The sequence below is a fragment of the Leuresthes tenuis genome, unplaced genomic scaffold (genome assembly GCF_036924035.1).
Source record: "Leuresthes tenuis unplaced genomic scaffold, fLeuTen1.0.hap1 SCAF_17, whole genome shotgun sequence".
Classification (NCBI taxonomy): domain Eukaryota; kingdom Metazoa; phylum Chordata; class Actinopteri; order Atheriniformes; family Atherinopsidae; genus Leuresthes; species Leuresthes tenuis.
Window position 1 is genome coordinate 1079983 of NW_027325371.1, and position 18992 is coordinate 1098974.

At 43.5% G+C, this 18992-nt stretch overlaps 1 protein-coding gene across 1 annotated transcript in view; it reads left to right on the top strand.

Annotated features, from left to right (window-relative positions):
- The window catches only part of LOC140272693 (MBT domain-containing protein 1-like), a 45191-nt gene that overhangs the window by 11506 nt on the left and 14693 nt on the right, over window positions 1-18992 (top strand). The window contains exons 4-11 of the mRNA XM_072368097.1: window positions 12219-12330; window positions 12556-12635; window positions 12840-12957; window positions 14682-14816; window positions 15703-15791; window positions 15868-15966; window positions 16029-16164; window positions 16236-16291. Of these exons, the coding sequence (XP_072224198.1) occupies window positions 12219-12330; window positions 12556-12635; window positions 12840-12957; window positions 14682-14816; window positions 15703-15791; window positions 15868-15966; window positions 16029-16164; window positions 16236-16291 (825 nt within the window). The remainder of the gene's footprint in view (window positions 1-12218; window positions 12331-12555; window positions 12636-12839; window positions 12958-14681; window positions 14817-15702; window positions 15792-15867; window positions 15967-16028; window positions 16165-16235; window positions 16292-18992) is intronic.

Consider the following 18992-nt stretch of genomic DNA (forward strand, 5'->3'; position numbering starts at 1 on the left):
GATGGATGCTTTGATGGTTGGATGCTTTGATGGATGCTTTGATGGTTGGATGGATGGATGGATGGATGCTTTGATGGTTGGATGCATTGATGGATGCTTTGATGGTTGGATGCTTTGATGGATGAATGGATGCTTTGATGGTTGGATGCTTTGATGTTTGGATGCTTTGATGTTTGGATGCTTTGATGGATGGATGCTTTGATGGTTGGATGCTTTGATGTTTGGATGCTTTGATGTTTGGATGCTTTGATGGTTGGATGCTTTGATGGTTGGATGCTTTGATGTTTGGATGCTTTGATGTTTTGATGCTTTGATGGTTGGTTGGATGGATGGATGCTTTGATGTTTGGATGCTTTGATGGTTGGATGCTTTGATGGTTGGATGCTTTGATGTTTGGATGCTTTGATGGTTGGATGCTTTGATGTTTGGATGCTTTGATGTTTGGATGCTTTGATGTTTGGATGCTTTGATGTTTGGATGCTTTGATGGTTGGATGCTTTGATGTTTTGATGCTTTGATGGTTGGATGCTTTGATGTTTGGATGCTTTGATGGTTGGATGGATGCTTTGATGGTTGGATGGATGCTTTGATGGTTGGATGGATGCTTTGATGGTTGGATGGATGCTTTGATGGTTGGATGAATGCTTTGATGGATGGATGCTTGGATGGATGCTTTGATGGTTGGATGGATTCTTTGATGGATGTTTTGATGGTTGGATGGATGCTTTGATGGATGTTTTGATGGATGGATGGATACTTTGATGGTTGGATGGATGCTTTGATGGATGCTTTGATGGTTGGATGGATGCTTTGATGGATGCTTTGATGCATGGATGCTTTGATGTTTTGATGCTTTGATGGTTGGATGCTTTGATCTTTGGCTGCTTTGATGTTTGGATGGATGCTTTGATGGTTGGATGGATGGATGGATGGATGCTTTGATGGTTGGATGCGTTGATGGATGCTTTGATGGTTGGATGCTTTGATGGATGGATGGATGCTTTGATGGTTGGATGCATTGATGGATGCTTTGATGGTTGGATGCTTTGATGGATGAATGGATGCTTTGATGGTTGGATGCTTTGATGTTTGGATGCTTTGATGTTTGGATGCTTTGATGGTTGGATGCTTTGATGGTTGGATGCTTTGATGTTTGGATGCTTTGATGGTTGGTTGGATGGATGGATGCTTTGATGTTTGGATGCTTTGATGGTTGGATGCTTTGATGTTTGGATGTTTGGATGCTTTGATGTTTGGATGCTTTGATGTTTTGATGCTTTGATGGTTGGATGCTTTGATGTTTTGATGCTTTGATGGATGGATGCTTTGATGGTTGGATGGATGCTTTGATGGATGGTTGGATGGATGCTTTGATGGTTGGATGGATGCTTTGATGGTTGGATGGATGCTTTGATGGATGGATGGATGCTTTGATGGATGCTTTGATGCTTTGATGGATTCTTTGATGGATGGATGGATGTTTTGATGGTTGGATGGATGCTTTGATGGACGGATGCTTTGATGGATGCTTTGATGGATGGATGGATGCTTTGATGTTTGGATGCTTTGATGGTTGGATGGATGCTTTGATGGATGTTTTGATGGTTGGATGAATGCTTTGATGGATGGATGCTTGGATGGATGCTTTGATGGTTGGATGGATGCTTGGATGGATGCTTTGATGGTTGGATGGATGCTTTGATGGATGTTTTGATGGTTGGATGGATGCTTTGATGGATGGATGCTTGGATGGATGCTTTGATGGATGGATGGATGCTTTGATGGTTGGATGGATGCTTTGATGGATGGATGGATGCTTTGATGGTTGGATGGATGCTTTGATGGTTGGATGGATGCTTTGATGGATGGATGCTTTGATGGATGCTTTGATGGTTGGATGGATGCTTTGATGGATGCTTTGATGCATGGATGCTTTGATCTTTGGCTGCTTTGATGTTTGGATGGATGCTTTGATGGTTGGATGCTTTGATGGTTGGATGGATGGATGGATGCTTTGATGGTTGGATGCATTGATGGATGCTTTGATGGTTGGATGCTTTGATGGATGGATGGATGCTTTGATGGTTGGATGCTTTGATGTTTGGATGCTTTGATGTTTGGATGCTTTGATGGTTGGATGCTTTGATGTTTGGATGCTTTGATGTTTGGATGCTTTGATGTTTGGATGCTTTGATGGATGGATGCTTTGATGGTTGGATGCTTTGATGTTTAGATGCTTTGATGGTTGGTTGGATGGATGGATGCTTTGATGTTTGGATGCTTTGATGGTTGGATGCTTTGATGTTTGGATGCTTTGATGGTTGGATGCTTTGATGTTTGGATGCTTTGATGGTTGGATGCTTTGATCTTTGGATGGTTGGATGCTTTGATGGTTGGATGGATGCTTTGATGTTTGGATGCTTTGATTTTTGGATGGTTGGATGCTTTGATGTTTGGATGCTTTGATGTTTGGATGATTTGATGTTTGAATGCTTTGATGTTTGGATGCTTTGATGTTTGGATGCTTTGATGTTTGGATAGTTGGATGCTTTGATGTTTGGATGCTTTGATGTTTGGCTGCTTTGATGGTTGGATGGATGCTTTGATGGTTGGATGTTTTGATGGATGCTTTGATGGTTGGATGCATTGATGGATGCTTTGATGGTTGGATGCTTTGATGGATGGATGGATGCTTTGATGGTTGGATGCTTTGATGTTTGGATGCTTTGATGGATGAATGGATGCTTTGATGGTTGGATGCTTTGATGTTTGGATTCTTTGATGGATGGATGCTTTGATGGTTGGATGCTTTGATGTTTGGATGCTTTGATGGTTGGTTGCTTTGATGTTTGGATGCTTTGATGTTTGGATGCTTTGATGGTTGGATGCTTTGATGTTTTGATATTTGGATGGTTGGATGCTTTGATGTTTGGATGCTTTGATTTTTGGATGGTTGGATGCTTTGATGTTTGGATGCTTTGATGTTTTGATATTTGGATGGTTGGATGCTTTGATGTTTGGATGCTTTGATGGTTGGATGCTTTGATGTTTGGATGCTTTCATGTTTGAATGCTTTGATGTTTGGATGCTTTGATGTTTGGATGCTTTGATGGATGGATGCTTTGATGTTTGGATGCTTTGATGGTTGGATGGATGCTTTGATGGATGGATGCTTTGATGGATGCTTTGATGGTTGGATGGATGCTTTGATGGATGCTTTGATGCATGGATGCTTTGATGTTTTGATGCTTTGATGGTTGGATGCTTTGATGGTTGGATGCTTTGATGGTTGGATGCTTTGATCTTTGGATGCTTTGATCTTTGGCTGCTTTGATGTTTGGATGGATGCTTTGATGGTTGGATGCTTTGATGGATGCTTTGATGGATGCTTTGATGGATGCTTTGATGGTTGGATGGATGGATGGATGGATGCTTTGATGGTTGGATGCATTGATGGATGCTTTGATGGTTGGATGGATGCTTTGATGTTTGGATGCTTTGATGGATGGATTGATGCTTTGATGGTTGGATGCTTTGATGGATGCTTTGATGTTTGGATGCTTTGATGGATGGATGCTTTGATGTTTGGATGCTTTGATGTTTGGATGATTTATGTTTGGATGATTTGATGTTTGGATGCTTTGATGCTTTGATGTTTGAATGCTTTGATGTTTGGATGCTTTGATGTTTGGATGGTTGGATGGATGCTTTGATCTTTGGATGCTTTGATGGATGGATGCTTTGATGGATGCTTTGATGGATGGATGGATGCTCTGATGGATGGATGCTTTGATGGATGCTTTGATGGATGGATGGATGCTTTGATGGATGCTTTGATGGTTGCATGGATGCTTTGATGGATGGTTGGATGCTTTGATCTTTGGATGCTTTGAGGTTTGGATGCTTTGATGTTTTGATGCTTTGATGTTTTGATGCTTTGATCTTTGGCTGCTTTGATGTTTGGATGCTTTGATGCTTTGATGGTTAGATGGTTGGATGCTTTGATGCTTTGATGGTTAGATGGTTGGATGCTTTGATCTTTGGATGCTTTGATGTTTGGATGCTTTGATGGTTTGATGGTTGGATGCTTTGATCTTTGGATGCTTTGATGTTTGGATGCTTTGATGTTTGGATGCTTTGAGGTTTGGATGCTTTGATGTTTCAATGCTTTGATGGTTGGATGCTTTGATGCTTGGATGTTTGGATGCTTTCATGTTTGGATGCTTTGATGTTTGGATGCTTTGATGTTTGGATGCTTTGATGTTTGGATGCTTTGATGGTTGGATGCTTTGATGTTTGGATGCTTTGATCTTTGGATGCTTTGATCTTTGGATGCTTTGATGTTTGGATGCTTTGATGTTTGGATGTTTGGATGCTTTGATGGTTGGACGCTTTGATGTTTGGACGCTTTGATGTTTGGACGCTTTGATGTTTGGATGCTTTGATGTTTGGACGCTTTGATGTTTGGATGCTTTGATGTTTGGACGCTTTGATGTTTGGATGCTTTGATGGATGGATGCTTTGATTTTTGGATGCTTTGATGGTTGGATGTATGCTTTGATGGATGCTTTGATTGACGGTTGGATGGATGCTTTGATGGTTAGATGCTTTGATGGTTGGATGCTTTGATGGATGCTTTGATGGTTGGATGGATGCTTTGATGGATGCTTTGATGGATGCTTTGATGCATGGATGCTTTGATGGTTGGATGCTTTGATGGTTGGATGCTTTGATCTTTGGATGCTTTGATCTTTGGCTGCTTTGATGTTTTGATGGATGCTTTGATGTTTGGTTGGATGCTTTGATGGATGCTTTGATGGTTGGATGCATTGATGGATGCATTGATGGATGCTTTGATGGTTGGATGGATGCTTTGATGTTTGGATGCTTTGATGGATGGATGGATGCTTTGATGGTTGGATGCTTTGATGGATGCTTTGATGGTTGGATGCATTGATGGATGCATTGATGGATGCTTTGATGTTTGGATGCTTTGATGGATGGATGGATGCTTTGATGGTTGGATGCTTTGATGGATGGATGCTTTGATGTTTGGATGCTTTGATGCTTTGATGTTTGAATGCTTTGATGTTTGGATGCTTTGATCTTTGGATGCTTTGAGGGATGGATGCTTTGATGGATGCTTTGATGGATGGATGGATGCTTTGATGGATGCTTTGATGGTTGGATGGATGCTTTGATGGATGGATGCTTTGATGGATGCTTTGATGGTTGGTTGGATGCTTTGATGCATGGATGCTTTGATGTTTGGATGCTTTGATGTTTTGATGCTTTGATGTTTTGATGCTTTGATCTTTGGCTGCTTTGATGTTTTGGATGGTTGGGTGCTTTGATCTTTGGATGCTTTGATGTTTGGATGCTTTGATGGTTTGATGGTTGGATGCTTTGATCTTTGGATGCTTTGATGGTTGGATGAATGCTTTGATGGATGGATGCTTTGATGGATGCTTTGATGGATGGATGGATGCTTTGATGGATGGATGCTTTGATGGATGTTTTGATGGTTGGATGGATGCTTTGATGGATGGATGCTTGGATGGATGTTTTGATGGTTGGATGCTTGGATGGATGCTTTGATGGTTGGATGGATGGATGCTTTGATGGATGTTTTGATGGTTGGATGGATGCTTTGATGTTTGGATGTTTTGATGGTTGGATGGATGCTTTGATGGATGTTTTGATGGTTGGATGCTTGGATGGATGCTTTGATGGATGGATGGATGCTTTGATTGATGCTTTGATGGTTGGATGCTTTGATGGATGCTTTGATGCATGGATGCTTTGATGTTTTGATGCTTTGATGGTTGGATGCTTTGATCTTTGGCTGCTTTGATGTTTGGATGGATGCTTTGATGGTTGGATGCTTTGATGGATGCTTTGATGGTTGGATGGATGGATGGATGGATGCTTTGATGGTTGGATGCATTGATGGATGCTTTGATGGTTGGATGCTTTGATGGATGAATGGATGCTTTGATGGTTGGATGCTTTGATGTTTGGATGCTTTGATGTTTGGATGCTTTGATGGATGGATGCTTTGATGGTTGGATGCTTTGATGTTTGGATGCTTTGATGTTTGGATGCTTTGATGGTTGGATGCTTTGATGGTTGGATGCTTTGATGTTTGGATGCTTTGATGTTTGGATGCTTTGATGGTTGGTTGGATGGATGGATGCTTTGATGTTTGGATGCTTTGATGGTTGGATGCTTTGATGGTTGGATGCTTTGATGTTTGGATGCTTTGATGGTTGGATGCTTTGATGTTTGGATGCTTTGATGTTTGGATGCTTTGATGTTTGGATGCTTTGATGGTTGGATGCTTTGATGTTTTGATGCTTTGATGGTTGGATGCTTTGATGTTTGGATGCTTTGATGGTTGGATGGATGCTTTGATGGATGGATGGATGCTTTGATGGATGGATGGATGCTTTGATGGTTGGATGGATGCTTTGATGGTTGGATGGATGCTTTGATGGTTGGATGAATGCTTTGATGGATGGATGCTTGGATGGATGCTTTGATGGTTGGATGGATTCTTTGATGGATGTTTTGATGGTTGGATGGATGCTTTGATGGATGTTTTGATGGATGGATGGATACTTTGATGGTTGGATGGATGCTTTGATGGATGCTTTGATGGTTGGATGGATGCTTTGATGGATGCTTTGATGCATGGATGCTTTGATGTTTTGATGCTTTGATGGTTGGATGCTTTGATCTTTGGCTGCTTTGATGTTTGGATGGATGCTTTGATGGTTGGATGGATGGATGGATGGATGCTTTGATGGTTGGATGCGTTGATGGATGCTTTGATGGTTGGATGCTTTGATGGATGGATGGATGCTTTGATGGTTGGATGCATTGATGGATGCTTTGATGGTTGGATGCTTTGATGGATGAATGGATGCTTTGATGGTTGGATGCTTTGATGTTTGGATGCTTTGATGTTTGGATGCTTTGATGGTTGGATGCTTTGATGGTTGGATGCTTTGATGTTTGGATGCTTTGATGGTTGGTTGGATGGATGGATGCTTTGATGTTTGGATGCTTTGATGGTTGGATGCTTTGATGTTTGGATGCTTTGATGTTTTGATGCTTTGATGGTTGGATGGATGCTTTGATGGATGGTTGGATGGATGCTTTGATGGTTGGATGGATGCTTTGATGGTTGGATGGATGCTTTGATGGATGGATGGATGCTTTGATGGATGCTTTGATGCTTTGATGGATGCTTTGATGTTTGGATGCTTTGATGTTTGGATGCTTTGATGGTTGGATGCTTTGATGGTTGGATGCTTTGATGTTTGGATGCTTTGATGGTTGGTTGGATGTTTGGATGCTTTGATGTTTGGATGCTTTGATGGTTGGATGCTTTGATGGTTGGATGCTTTGATGTTTGGATGCTTTGATGGTTGGTTGGATGGATGGATGCTTTGATGTTTGGATGCTTTGATGGTTGGATGCTTTGATGTTTGGATGCTTTGATGGATGGATGCTTTGATGGTTGGATGGATGCTTTGATGGATGGTTGGATGGATGCTTTGATGGTTGGATGGATGCTTTGATGGTTGGATGGATGCTTTGATGGATGGATGGATGCTTTGATGGATGCTTTGATGCTTTGATGGATTCTTTGATGGATGGATGGATGTTTTGATGGTTGGATGGATGCTTTGATGGACGGATGCTTTGATGGATGCTTTGATGGATGGATGGATGCTTTGATGTTTGGATGCTTTGATGGTTGGATGGATGCTTTGATGGATGGATGCTTTGATGGATGTTTTGATGGTTGGATGAATGCTTTGATGGATGGATGCTTGGATGGATGCTTTGATGGTTGGATGGATGCTTGGATGGATGCTTTGATGGTTGGATGGATGCTTTGATGGATGTTTTGATGGTTGGATGGATGCTTTGATGGATGGATGCTTGGATGGATGCTTTGATGGATGGATGGATGCTTTGATGGTTGGATGGATGCTTTGATGGATGGATGGATGCTTTGATGGTTGGATGGATGCTTTGATGGTTGGATGGATGCTTTGATGGATGGATGCTTTGATGGATGCTTTGATGGTTGGATGGATGCTTTGATGGATGCTTTGATGCATGGATGCTTTGATCTTTGGCTGCTTTGATGTTTGGATGCTTTGATGTTTGGATGCTTTGATGTTTGGATGCTTTGATGTTTGGATGCTTTGATGTTTGGATGCTTTGATGTTTTGATGCTTTGATGCTTTGATCTTTGGCTGCTTTGATGTTTGGATGGTTGGGTGCTTTGATCTTTGGATGCTTTGATGTTTGGATGCTTTGATGCTTTGATGGTTGGATGCTTTGATGGTTGGATGGATGGATGGATGCTTTGATGGTTGGATGCATTGATGGATGCTTTGATGGTTGGATGCTTTGATGGATGGATGGATGCTTTGATGGTTGGATGCTTTGATGTTTGGATGCTTTGATGTTTGGATGCTTTGATGTTTGGATGCTTTGATGTTTGGATGCTTTGATGTTTGGATGCTTTGATGTTTGGATGCTTTGATGTTTTGATGCTTTGATGCTTTGATCTTTGGCTGCTTTGATGTTTGGATGGTTGGGTGCTTTGATCTTTGGATGCTTTGATGTTTGGATGCTTTGATGGTTTGATGGTTGGATGCTTTGATCTTTGGATGCTTTGATGTTTGGATGCTTTGATGTTTGGATGCTTGGATGTTTGGATGCTTTGATGCTTTGATGCTTGGATGTTTGGATGCTTTGATGTTTGGATGCTTTGATGTTTGGATGCTTTGATGGTTGGATGCTTTGATGTTTGGATGGATGCTTTGATGGATGCTTTGATGGATGCTTTGATGGTTGGATGGATGCTTTGATGGATGGATGTTTTGATGGATGGATGCTTTGATGGATGGATGGATGCTTTGATGGATGGATGTTTTGATGGATGGATGCTTTGATGGATGGATGGATGCTTTGATGGATGGATGTTTTGATGGATGGATGCTTTGATGGATGGATGGATGCTTTGATGGATGGATGGATGCCTGGATGGATGGATGGATGGTTGGATGGATGCTTTGATGGTTGGATGGATGCTTTGATGGATGGATGTTTTGATGGATGGATGCTTTGATGGATGGATGGATGCTTTGATGGATGGATGTTTTGATGGATGGATGCTTTGATGGATGGATGGATGCTTTGATGGATGGATGGATGCCTGGATGGATGGATGGATGGTTGGATGGATGCTTTGATGGATGGATGAATGCTTTGATGGATGCTTTGATGGATGGATGCTTTGATGGATGCTTTGATGTTTGGATGGATGCTTTGATGGATGCTTTGATGGTTGGATGTTTTGATGGATGGATGCTTTGATGGATGGATGGATGCTTTGATGGATGGATGGATGCCTGGATGGATGGATGGATGGTTGGATGGATGCTTTGATGGATGGATGTTTTGATGGATGGATGCTTTGATGGATGGATGGATGCTTTGATGGATGGATGGATGCCTGGATGGATGGATGGATGGTTGGATGGATGCTTTGATGGATGGATGAATGCTTTGATGGATGCTTTGATGGATGGATGCTTTGATGGATGCTTTGATGTATGGATGAATGCTTTGATGGATGCTTTGATGGATGGATGCATTGATGTTTTGATGGTTGGATGCTTTGATCTTTGGATGCTTTGATGTTTGGATGCTTTGATGGATGCTTTGATGTTTTGATGGTTGGATGCTTTGATCTTTGGATGCTTTGATGGATGCTTTGATGGTTGGATTCATTGATGGATGCATTGATGGATGCTTTGATGGTTGGATGCTTTGATGGATGCTTTGATGGTTGGATGGATGGATGGATGCTTTAATGGTTGGATGCATTGATGGATGCTTTGATGTTTGGATGCTTTGATGGATGAATGGATGCTTTGATGGTTGGATGCTTTGATGCTTTGATGTTTGGATGCTTTGATGTTTGGATGGTTGGATGCTTTGATGGTTGGATGCTTTGATGGATGCTTTGATGTTTGGATGCTTTGATGGATCAATGGATGCTTTGATGGTTGGATGCTTTGATGCTTTGATGTTTGGATGCTTTGATGTTTGGATGATTGATGTTTGGATGATTTGATGTTTGGATGGTTGGATGCTTTGATCTTTGGATGCTTTGATGTTTGAATGCTTTGATGCTTTGATGTTTGGATGCTTTGATGTTTGGATGCTTTGATGTTTGGATGCTTTGATGTTTGGATGCTTTGATGTTTGGATGATTGATGTTTGGATGATTTGATGTTTGGATGGTTGGATGGTTGGATGCTTTGATCTTTGGATGCTTTGATGTTTGAATGCTTTGATGCTTTGATGTTTGGATGTTTGGATGCTTTGATGTTTGGATGCTTTGATGTTTGGATGCTTTGATGTTTGGATGCTTTGATGTTTGGATGCTTTGATGGTTGGATGCTTTGATGGATGGATGCTTTGATGGATGGATGGATGGTTGGATGGATGCTTTGATGGATGGATGGTTGGATGGATGCTTTGATGGTTGGATGAATGCTTTGATGGATGCTTTGATGGATGCTTTGATGCATGGATGCTTTGATATTTTGATGCTTTGATGGATGCTTTGATGGTTGGATGAATGCTTTGATGGATGGATGAATGCTTTGATGGATGCTTTGATGGATGCTTTGATGCATGGATGCTTTGATATTTTGATGCTTTGATGGTTGGGTGCTTTGATGGTTGGATGCTTTGATCTTTGGATGCTTTGATGGATGCTTTGATGGTTGGATGCTTTCATGGATTGATTAATTGATGGATGCATTGATGGATGCTTTGATCGTTGGATGCTTTGATGGATGCTTTGATGGTTGGATGGATGCTTTGATGTTTGGATGCTTTGATGGATGGATGGATGATTTGATGTTTGAATGCTTTGATGCTTTGATGTTTTGATGCTTTGATGGTTGGATGCTTTGATGGTTGGATGCTTTGATGGTTGGATGCTTTGATGTTTGGATGCTTTGAGGTTTGGATGCTTTGATGTTTCAATGCTTTGATGGTTGGATGGTTGTTTGGATGCTTTGATGCTTTGATGTTTGGATGTTTGGATGCTTTGATGGATGCTTTGATGGATGGATGGATGGATGGATGCTTTGATGTTTGGATGCTTTGATGGTTGAATGTATGCTTTGATGGTTGGATGCTTTGATGGTTGGATGGATGTTTGGATGCTTTGATGGATGCTTTGATGGTTGGATGCTTTGATGGTTAGATGCTTTGATGGTTAGATGCTTTGATGTTTGGATGCTTTGACGGTTGGATGCTTTGATGGTTGGATGCTTTGATGGTTGGATGCTTTGATGGTTGGATGCTTTGATGGTTAGATGCTTTGACGGTTGGATGGTTAGATGCTTTGATCTTTGGATGCTTTGATCTTTGTATGCTTTGATGGTTGGATGCTTTGATGGTTGGATGCTTTGATGGTTAGATGGTTAGATGCTTTGATCTTTGGATGCTTTGATGTTTGGATGCTTTGATGGTTGGATGCTTTGATGGTTGGATGCTTTGATGGTTGGATGCTTTGATGGTTGGATGCTTTGATGGTTAGATGGTTAGATGGTTGGATGCTTTGATGGTTGGATGCTTTGATGGTTAGATGGTTAGATGCTTTGATCTTTGGATGCTTTGATGGTTGGATGCTTTGATGGTTGGATGCTTTGATGTTTGGATGCTTTGATGGTTGGATGCTTTGATGTTTGGATGCTTTGATGTTTGGATGCTTTGATGGTTGGATGCTTTGATGGTTGGATGCTTTGATGGTTGGATGCTTTGATGGTTGGATGCTTTGATGGTTAGATGGTTGGATGCTTTGATGGTTGGATGCTTTGATGGTTAGATGGTTAGATGCTTTGATCTTTGGATGCTTTGATGGATGCTTTGATGGATGCTTTGATGGATGCTTTGATGCATGGATGCTTTGACGGTTGGATGCTTTGACGGTTGGATGCTTTGATGGTTGGATGCAGATTCGGTTCTTTGTGATCCTCAAAGCCCAAATGAACTGAGACATCCCTCAAAATGTTGAACCCAACTGATCTGCTTCCATGACCCATTTTTTTAATTGTGATGCAGAGTTGGCGTCTTAAGGAGGAGATTAAACTCTGTTTTCTCTCTTAAAGGGGAAGCCGCCCACTAAGAAAGCCAAGGTTCTGCAGAAGCAGCCTCTGATGACCAAGCTAGCTGCTTACGCTCAGCACCAAGCCAGCCAGCAGAGCAGCACCAGGAAGAGCGGTGAGTCTAACCAGGCTCCCGGGGGGCTGCTGCCAGGGTTTGCTTTTAAAGTTATGACCTCTGACAGACTCCAGCCCAACCAATCAGAGAGCAGCTTCAGGTCCAAAGACTTCCTCACATCAGACAGTTTAAAAAGTCTTTAACGCCACGTTTAACATGTTCAACACCCTGAAGCTGCAGGAAGATCAGAGAGGATTCACAGTCCTGATTCTCTGTTTTCCACAGTAACCGTGGAGGTGTTTGACTGGGGCCGTTACCTTGGAGACGGAGACGTGATGGGAGCGCCGGTCAGCTGTTTCAAACATGTGTGTATAACACAGGAGGCAGATTGTTCAGGATACTTTAATTTGTGTAAATAAGTGAAATAGAAGGGAAAATTTGTCTTTTTTTTATCAGATTTCTGTTAAAAACAAAGTTTAAATGAACATTTTTCACCACCTGGAAACATCTGAATCCAACCCGCTGTGTGAGAAGATGACCTGAGCACTGATGGACTCTGTTTCCTTCAGGTTCCCATGGGGAAGTCATGGGGGGACGTCAGCGAAGGAGTTCGGGTGGAGGTCCCCAACACCGACACCAGCCTCCCCATGAAGGTGTACTGGATCGCCACCATCATCAAACTGGCCGGTACGATCACAATCTGAGCCCAACTTCAACCTGAACCTGACTCTTTAACTTCTAAAGTCTGGATGAACCCAAGAGTTTTCATGTTGTGTCTCATCAGCTTTATTCAATATGTAAAAAGAGACAGTTTAGGGCTAATAATGAGGATGAATATGACGTAATTTCCTGACCTGATCTGGTCCTAAAGCAGCCTCCATGACAGTCTGAGCAGCAGAGATGTTCAGAGGAGCTCCAGTTTGTGTTTAAAACAATGTTCCTCAGAGAAAGACTGGAAGGGATCTGCATATTTCTGCCTCTACAGAGCAGAATATCATTAAAGCATTCAGGGAATCTGGAGGAGTTTCAGTGTAAAGGACGAGGGAGCGAGCCTAAGCTGGACCCCGTGACCTCTGACCCCTCAGACGCTGCATCAAGAACCGTCATTCATCAGCAGCTGATAGAAGCACATGGACAAGGGATTACTGTGGAAACCTTTGTCCAGCACCACAATACAGAGTTCCATTCACAAGCTTTACTGTGCAGGAAAGAAGCCTGATGTTAACCTCGTCCACTTCTCTGGGCTCGGAGGCGTCTGGGATGGACCGTCACACGGTGGAAACGTGTGCTGTGGTCAGACCCATCAGTATTCCACATCTTTGTTGGAAGAAATGGAGCAAAGAGCAAAAGCAGCATCCAGCCTGCTGTCAGCAGCCAGTCCCTGCAGCCAGGCTCTGTGATGGTATGGGGTTGGATCAGGGGGCAAAGCTCATTTCCACTTCTGTGACGGCAGCATTAATGCAGAAAAGTTCACTGAGATTTTACAGCAACATATGCTGCCTTCAAGGCCACATCTTTTCCTGGGACGTCCCAGCATTGTTCAAGCAGACCATGGAAAACCACATTCTGCCACAGTCCAAAGGCCTGGCTGAGGAAGAAGAGGTACGGGTGCTGGACTGGCTGCCTGCAGTCCTGACCTGTCCCCAGCAGAGAAACAACCACCCCCCCGCACTGCTGCACACCTTAAGACCTGTTTAAGGAGGAATGGGACAAAATAACAGCTGGAACTCTGCATCACCTGGTTTCCTCAGAGTCAGAACGGCTTTAAGTGTTGGCAGAAGGACACAAAGTGGGAAAAGGTTCACTGACTTTATGGGATGCTGCAGGTCTGAGGTGTAGAAATGATGTTTGTTACCAGATTAAATGAAGCTGAACAGGAAATCTGTTGAGTTCAGACTGTCTGACAGGAAGTAAAAGTAAGAGAAAACATCAAAATAACTGTTTTCTTCATCTGTTTTTGCAGAAAACTATCCCAAGTTTTTCCAATTTGTGGCTGTAAAAGTTATTTTAAGCCTTTTAGGAATGTTATAACATGTAAAACTGATCAGTTTAGTCTGTTTATGGGGTTGACAGAATGAGTAAAGGCTGAAAATCAACACATACAACCGCCCCCCCGCACTGCTGCACACCTTAAGACCTGTTTAAGGAGGAATGGGACAAAATAACAGCTGGAACTCTGCATCACCTGGTTTCCTCAGAGTCAGAACGGCTTTAAGTGTTGGCAGAAGGACACAAAGTGGGAGAAGGTTCACTGACTTTATGGGATGCTGCAGGTCTGAGGTGTAGAAATGATGTTTGTTACCAGATTAAATGAAGCTGATGGGACAGAACAGGAAACCTGCTGAGTTCAGACTGACTGAAGGCCGTTTCAGGTGAAGTGTTCTTCGGTAAAACCAGATGTGTGTGTTCAGGTTTTAAGGCCTTGCTGCGGTACGAGGGCTTCGACAGCGACTCCACCAGAGACTTCTGGCTGAATCTGTGTGTTCCGGACATCCACCCGGTCGGCTGGTGTGCAGCTGGAGGGAAACCTCTGGTCCCACCTCAGAGTAAGAGACACTTCCTGCTTCCAGACCTGGGATCGGTTTCATGTTGGCTTTAAAGCTGGTAAAGTTCATCAGAGGAAGTTCCCATGAAGAATTATGTGAGCTTCTAGATGTTTCCACATTTCCCTTCAAAGCAGAACCTCAGGAGGCTGTAGAAGCTCAGGCTGCTGAGCAGGTCTGTGGTTCTGAGCGGGGCTGTGGTTCTGAGCAGAACTGTGGTTCTGAGCAGGACTGCGGTTCTGAGCAAGGCTGTGGTTCTGAGCAGGGCTGTGGTTCTGAGCAGGTCTGTGGTTCTGAGCGGGGCTGCGGTTCTGAGCAGGACTGCGGTTCTGAGCGGGGCTGTGGTTCTGAGCAGAACTGTGGTTCTGAGCAGGACTGCGGTTCTGAGCAGGGCTGTGGTTCTGAGCAGGGCTGCGGTTCTGAGCAGGTCTGCGGTTCTGAGCGGGACTGTGGTTCTGAGCAGGGCTGCGGTTCTGAGCAGGACTGCGGTTCTGAGCAGGACTGTGGTTCTGAGCAGGACTGCGGTTCTGAGCAGGGACTGGTTCTGAGGTTTGACTGTGGTTCTGAGCAGGACTGTGGTTCTGAGCAGGACTGTGGTTCTGAGGTTTGACTGTGGTTCTGAGCAGGACTCTGGTTCTGAGCAGGACTTTGGTTCTGAGCTTTGACTGTGGTTCTGAACAGGACTCTGGTTCTGAGCAGGACTCGGGTTCTGAGCAGGACTGCGGTTCTGAGCAGGACTGTGGTTCTGAGCAGGACTGCGGTTCTGAGCAGGACTGTGGTTCTGAACAGGACTCTGGTTCTGAGCAGGACTGCGGTTCTGAGCTGGACTCGGGTCGAACTCCGGGCTTAACGGCGTGTTGTGATTGGCTGATCTCTTTGTGTCCGTCAGCCATCCTGCACAGGTTCACCAACTGGAAGACGTTCCTGATCAAGAGGCTGACGGGGTCCAAAACGCTGCCGCCGGACTTCTCCTCCAAGGTGACGCTCGCACTCAGCCCAGAGCGACCGTGGAGCAGGGCGCCGAATGACCTCACCTGACCTGTTCCTCCCCCAGGTGCAGCAGAGCATGCAGTTTCCCTTCAAGAGGCAGATGCGGGTGGAGGTGGTGGACAAGACGCACCTGTGCCGGACGCGGGTGGCGCTGGTTGAACAGGTGGGTGTCGGTGCGCTGGGGCGTGGGCTGTGAACGCCGTCCTGACGCTTGTGGCGTTGCAGGTGATCGGCGGGCGTCTGCGGCTGGTGTACGAGGAGTGCGAGGACGGGACGGACGACTTCTGGTGCCACATGTACAGCCCTCTGATCCACGGCATCGGCTGGTCGCGCTCCATCGGGCACCGCTTCAAGCGCTCAGGTGGGTGTGAGTCGGCGGGTTGAAGAGCGACGCTGCAGGAGGGACTCAGGAGGATCCTTTGTGTGTTTCAGATGTGGCGAAGAAGCTGGACGGGCAGGTGGACGCACCTGGGCAGCTGTTTGCTAAGGTGAGCAGTTTAAAGGGTTTTACTCTGATCTGAAGGTGAAAAACGTGGCCGGAGACCTGGAAACTGTGCTTCTCTGAGAGGTGCCAGAGTCATGAAACAGGGTTGGTTTAACAGGATGATTCTGAAGTTCTTCAGTTCAATCAGATCTTTAAACACAGGGTTGAACAGGAAAGTCTTCCGGTTTGCTTTAAAAGAAGAAGAGCTGAGTCTGAGCTGCACATATGAGCCATAAAACCTGAGGGCAGCTTCTCCATCTTTGGTTCTGACTCTGGGGACAGAAAGCAAACCAGTTCCTGAAGGTTCAGAAACCAGCAGAAGGTCTGAGATGAAACCAGTTAAAGGCTCAGAAACCAGTTAAAGGTTCAGAAACCAGTGAAAGGTTCAGGAACCAGTTAAAGGTTCAGAAACCAGTTAAAGGCACAGAAACCAGTTAAAGGTTCAGAAACCAGTTAAAGGCACAGAAACCAGTTAAAGGTTCAGAAACCAGCAGAAGGTCTGAGATGAAACCAGTTAAAGGTTCAGAAACCAGTTAAAGCTTCAGAAACCAGTTAAAGGCTCAGAAACCAGCAGAAGGTCTGAGATGAAACCAGTTAAAGGTTCAGAAACCAGCAGAAGGTCTGAGATGAAACCAGTTAAAGGTTCAGAAACCAGTTAAAGGTTCAGAAACCAGTTAAAGGTTCAGAAACCAGTTAAAGGTTCAGAAACCAGTTAAAGGCTCAGAAACCAGTTAAAGGTTCAGAAACCAGTTAAAGGCTCAGAAACCAGTTAAAGGTTCAGAAACCAGTTAAAGGCTCAGAAACCAGTTAAAGGCTCAGAAACCAGCAGAAGGTCTGAGATGAAACCAGTTAAAGGCTCAGAAACCAGTTAAAGGTTCAGAAACCAGTTAAAGGTTCAGAAACCAGTTAAAGGTTCAGAAACCAGTTAAAGGCTCAGAAACCAGTTAAAGGTTCAGAAACCAGTTAAAGGTTCAGAAACCAGTTAAAGGTTCAGAAACCAGTTAAAGGTTCAGAAACCAGTTAAAGGTTCAGGAACCAGTTAAAGGTTCAGAAATCAGTTAAAGGTTCAGAAACCAGTTAAAGGTTCAGAAACCAGTTAAAGGTTCAGAAACCAGTTAAAGGTTCAGAAACCAGTTAAAGCTTCAGAAACCAGTTAAAGGCTCAGAAACCAGCAGAAGGTCTGAGATGAAACCAGTTAAAGGCTCAGAAACCAGTTAAAGCTTCAGAAACCAGTTAAAGCTTCAGAAACCAGTTAAAGCTTCAGAAACCAGTTAAAGGCTCAGAAACCAGTTAAAGGCTCAGAAACCAGTTAAAGGTTCAGAAACCAGTTAAAGGCTCAGAAACCAGTTAAAGGTTCAGAAACCAGTTAAAGGTTCAGAAACCAGTTAAAGGCTCAGAAACCAGTTAAAGGCTCAGAAACCAGTTAAAGCTTCAGAAACCAGTTAAAGCTTCAGAAACCAGTTAAAGCTTCAGGAACCAGTTAAAGGTTCAGAAACCAGCAGAAGGTCTGAGATGAAACCAGTTAAAGGTTCAGAAACCAGTTAAAGGCTCAGAAACCAGTTAAAGCTTCAGAAACCAGTTAAAGGCTCAGAAACCAGTTAAAGCTTCAGAAACCAGTTAAAGGTTCAGAAACCAGTTAAAGGTTCAGAAACCAGTTAAAGGTTCAGAAACCAGCAGAAGGTCTGAGATGAAACCAGTTAAAGCTTCAGGAACCAGTTAAAGCTTCAGAAACCAGTTAAAGCTTCAGAAACCAGTTAAAGCTTCAGAAACCAGTTAAAGGCTCAGAAACCAGTTAAAGGCTCAGAAACCAGTTAAAGGTTCAGGAACCAGTTAAAGGTTCAGAAACCAGCAGAAGGTCTGAGATGAAACCAGTTAAAGGTTCAGAAACCAGTTAAAGGCTCAGAAACCAGTTAAAGGTTCAGAAACCAGTTAAAGGCTCAGAAACCAGTTAAAGGTTCAGAAACCAGTTAAAGCTTCAGAAACCAGTTAAAGGCTCAGAAACCAGTTAAAGGTTCAGAAACCAGTTAAAGGCTCAGAAACCAGTTAAAGGTTCAGAAACCAGTTAAAGGTTCAGAAACCAGCAGAAGGTCTGAGATGAAACCAGTTAAAGGTTCAGGAACCAGTTAAAGGTTCAGAAACCAGTTAAAGGCTCAGAAACCAGTTAAAGGTTCAGAAACCAGTTAAAGGTTCAGGAACCAGTTAAAGGTTCAGAAACCAGTTAAAGGCTCAGAAACCAGTTAAAGGCTCAGAAACCAGTTAAAGGCTCAGAAACCAGTTAAAGGCTCAGAAACCAGTTAAAGGCTCAGAAACCAGTTAAAGGCTCAGAAACCAGTTAAAGGTTCAGAAACCAGTTAAAGGCTCAGAAACCAGTTAAAGGTTCAGAAACCAGTTAAAGGCTCAGAAACCAGTTAAAGGTTCAGAAACCAGTTAAAGGCTCAGAAACCAGTTAAAGGTTCAGAAACCAGTTAAAGCTTCAGGAACCAGTTAAAGGCTCAGAAACCAGTTAAAGGCTCAGAAACCAGTTAAAGGCTCAGAAACCAGCAGAAGGTCTGAGATGAAACCAGTTAAAGGTTCAGAAACCAGTTAAAGGTTCAGAAACCAGTTAAAGGTTCAGAAACCAGTTAAAGGTTCAGAAACCAGTTAAAGGTTCAGAAACCAGCAGAAGGTCTGGGATGAAACCAGTTAAAGGCTCAGAAACCAGTTAA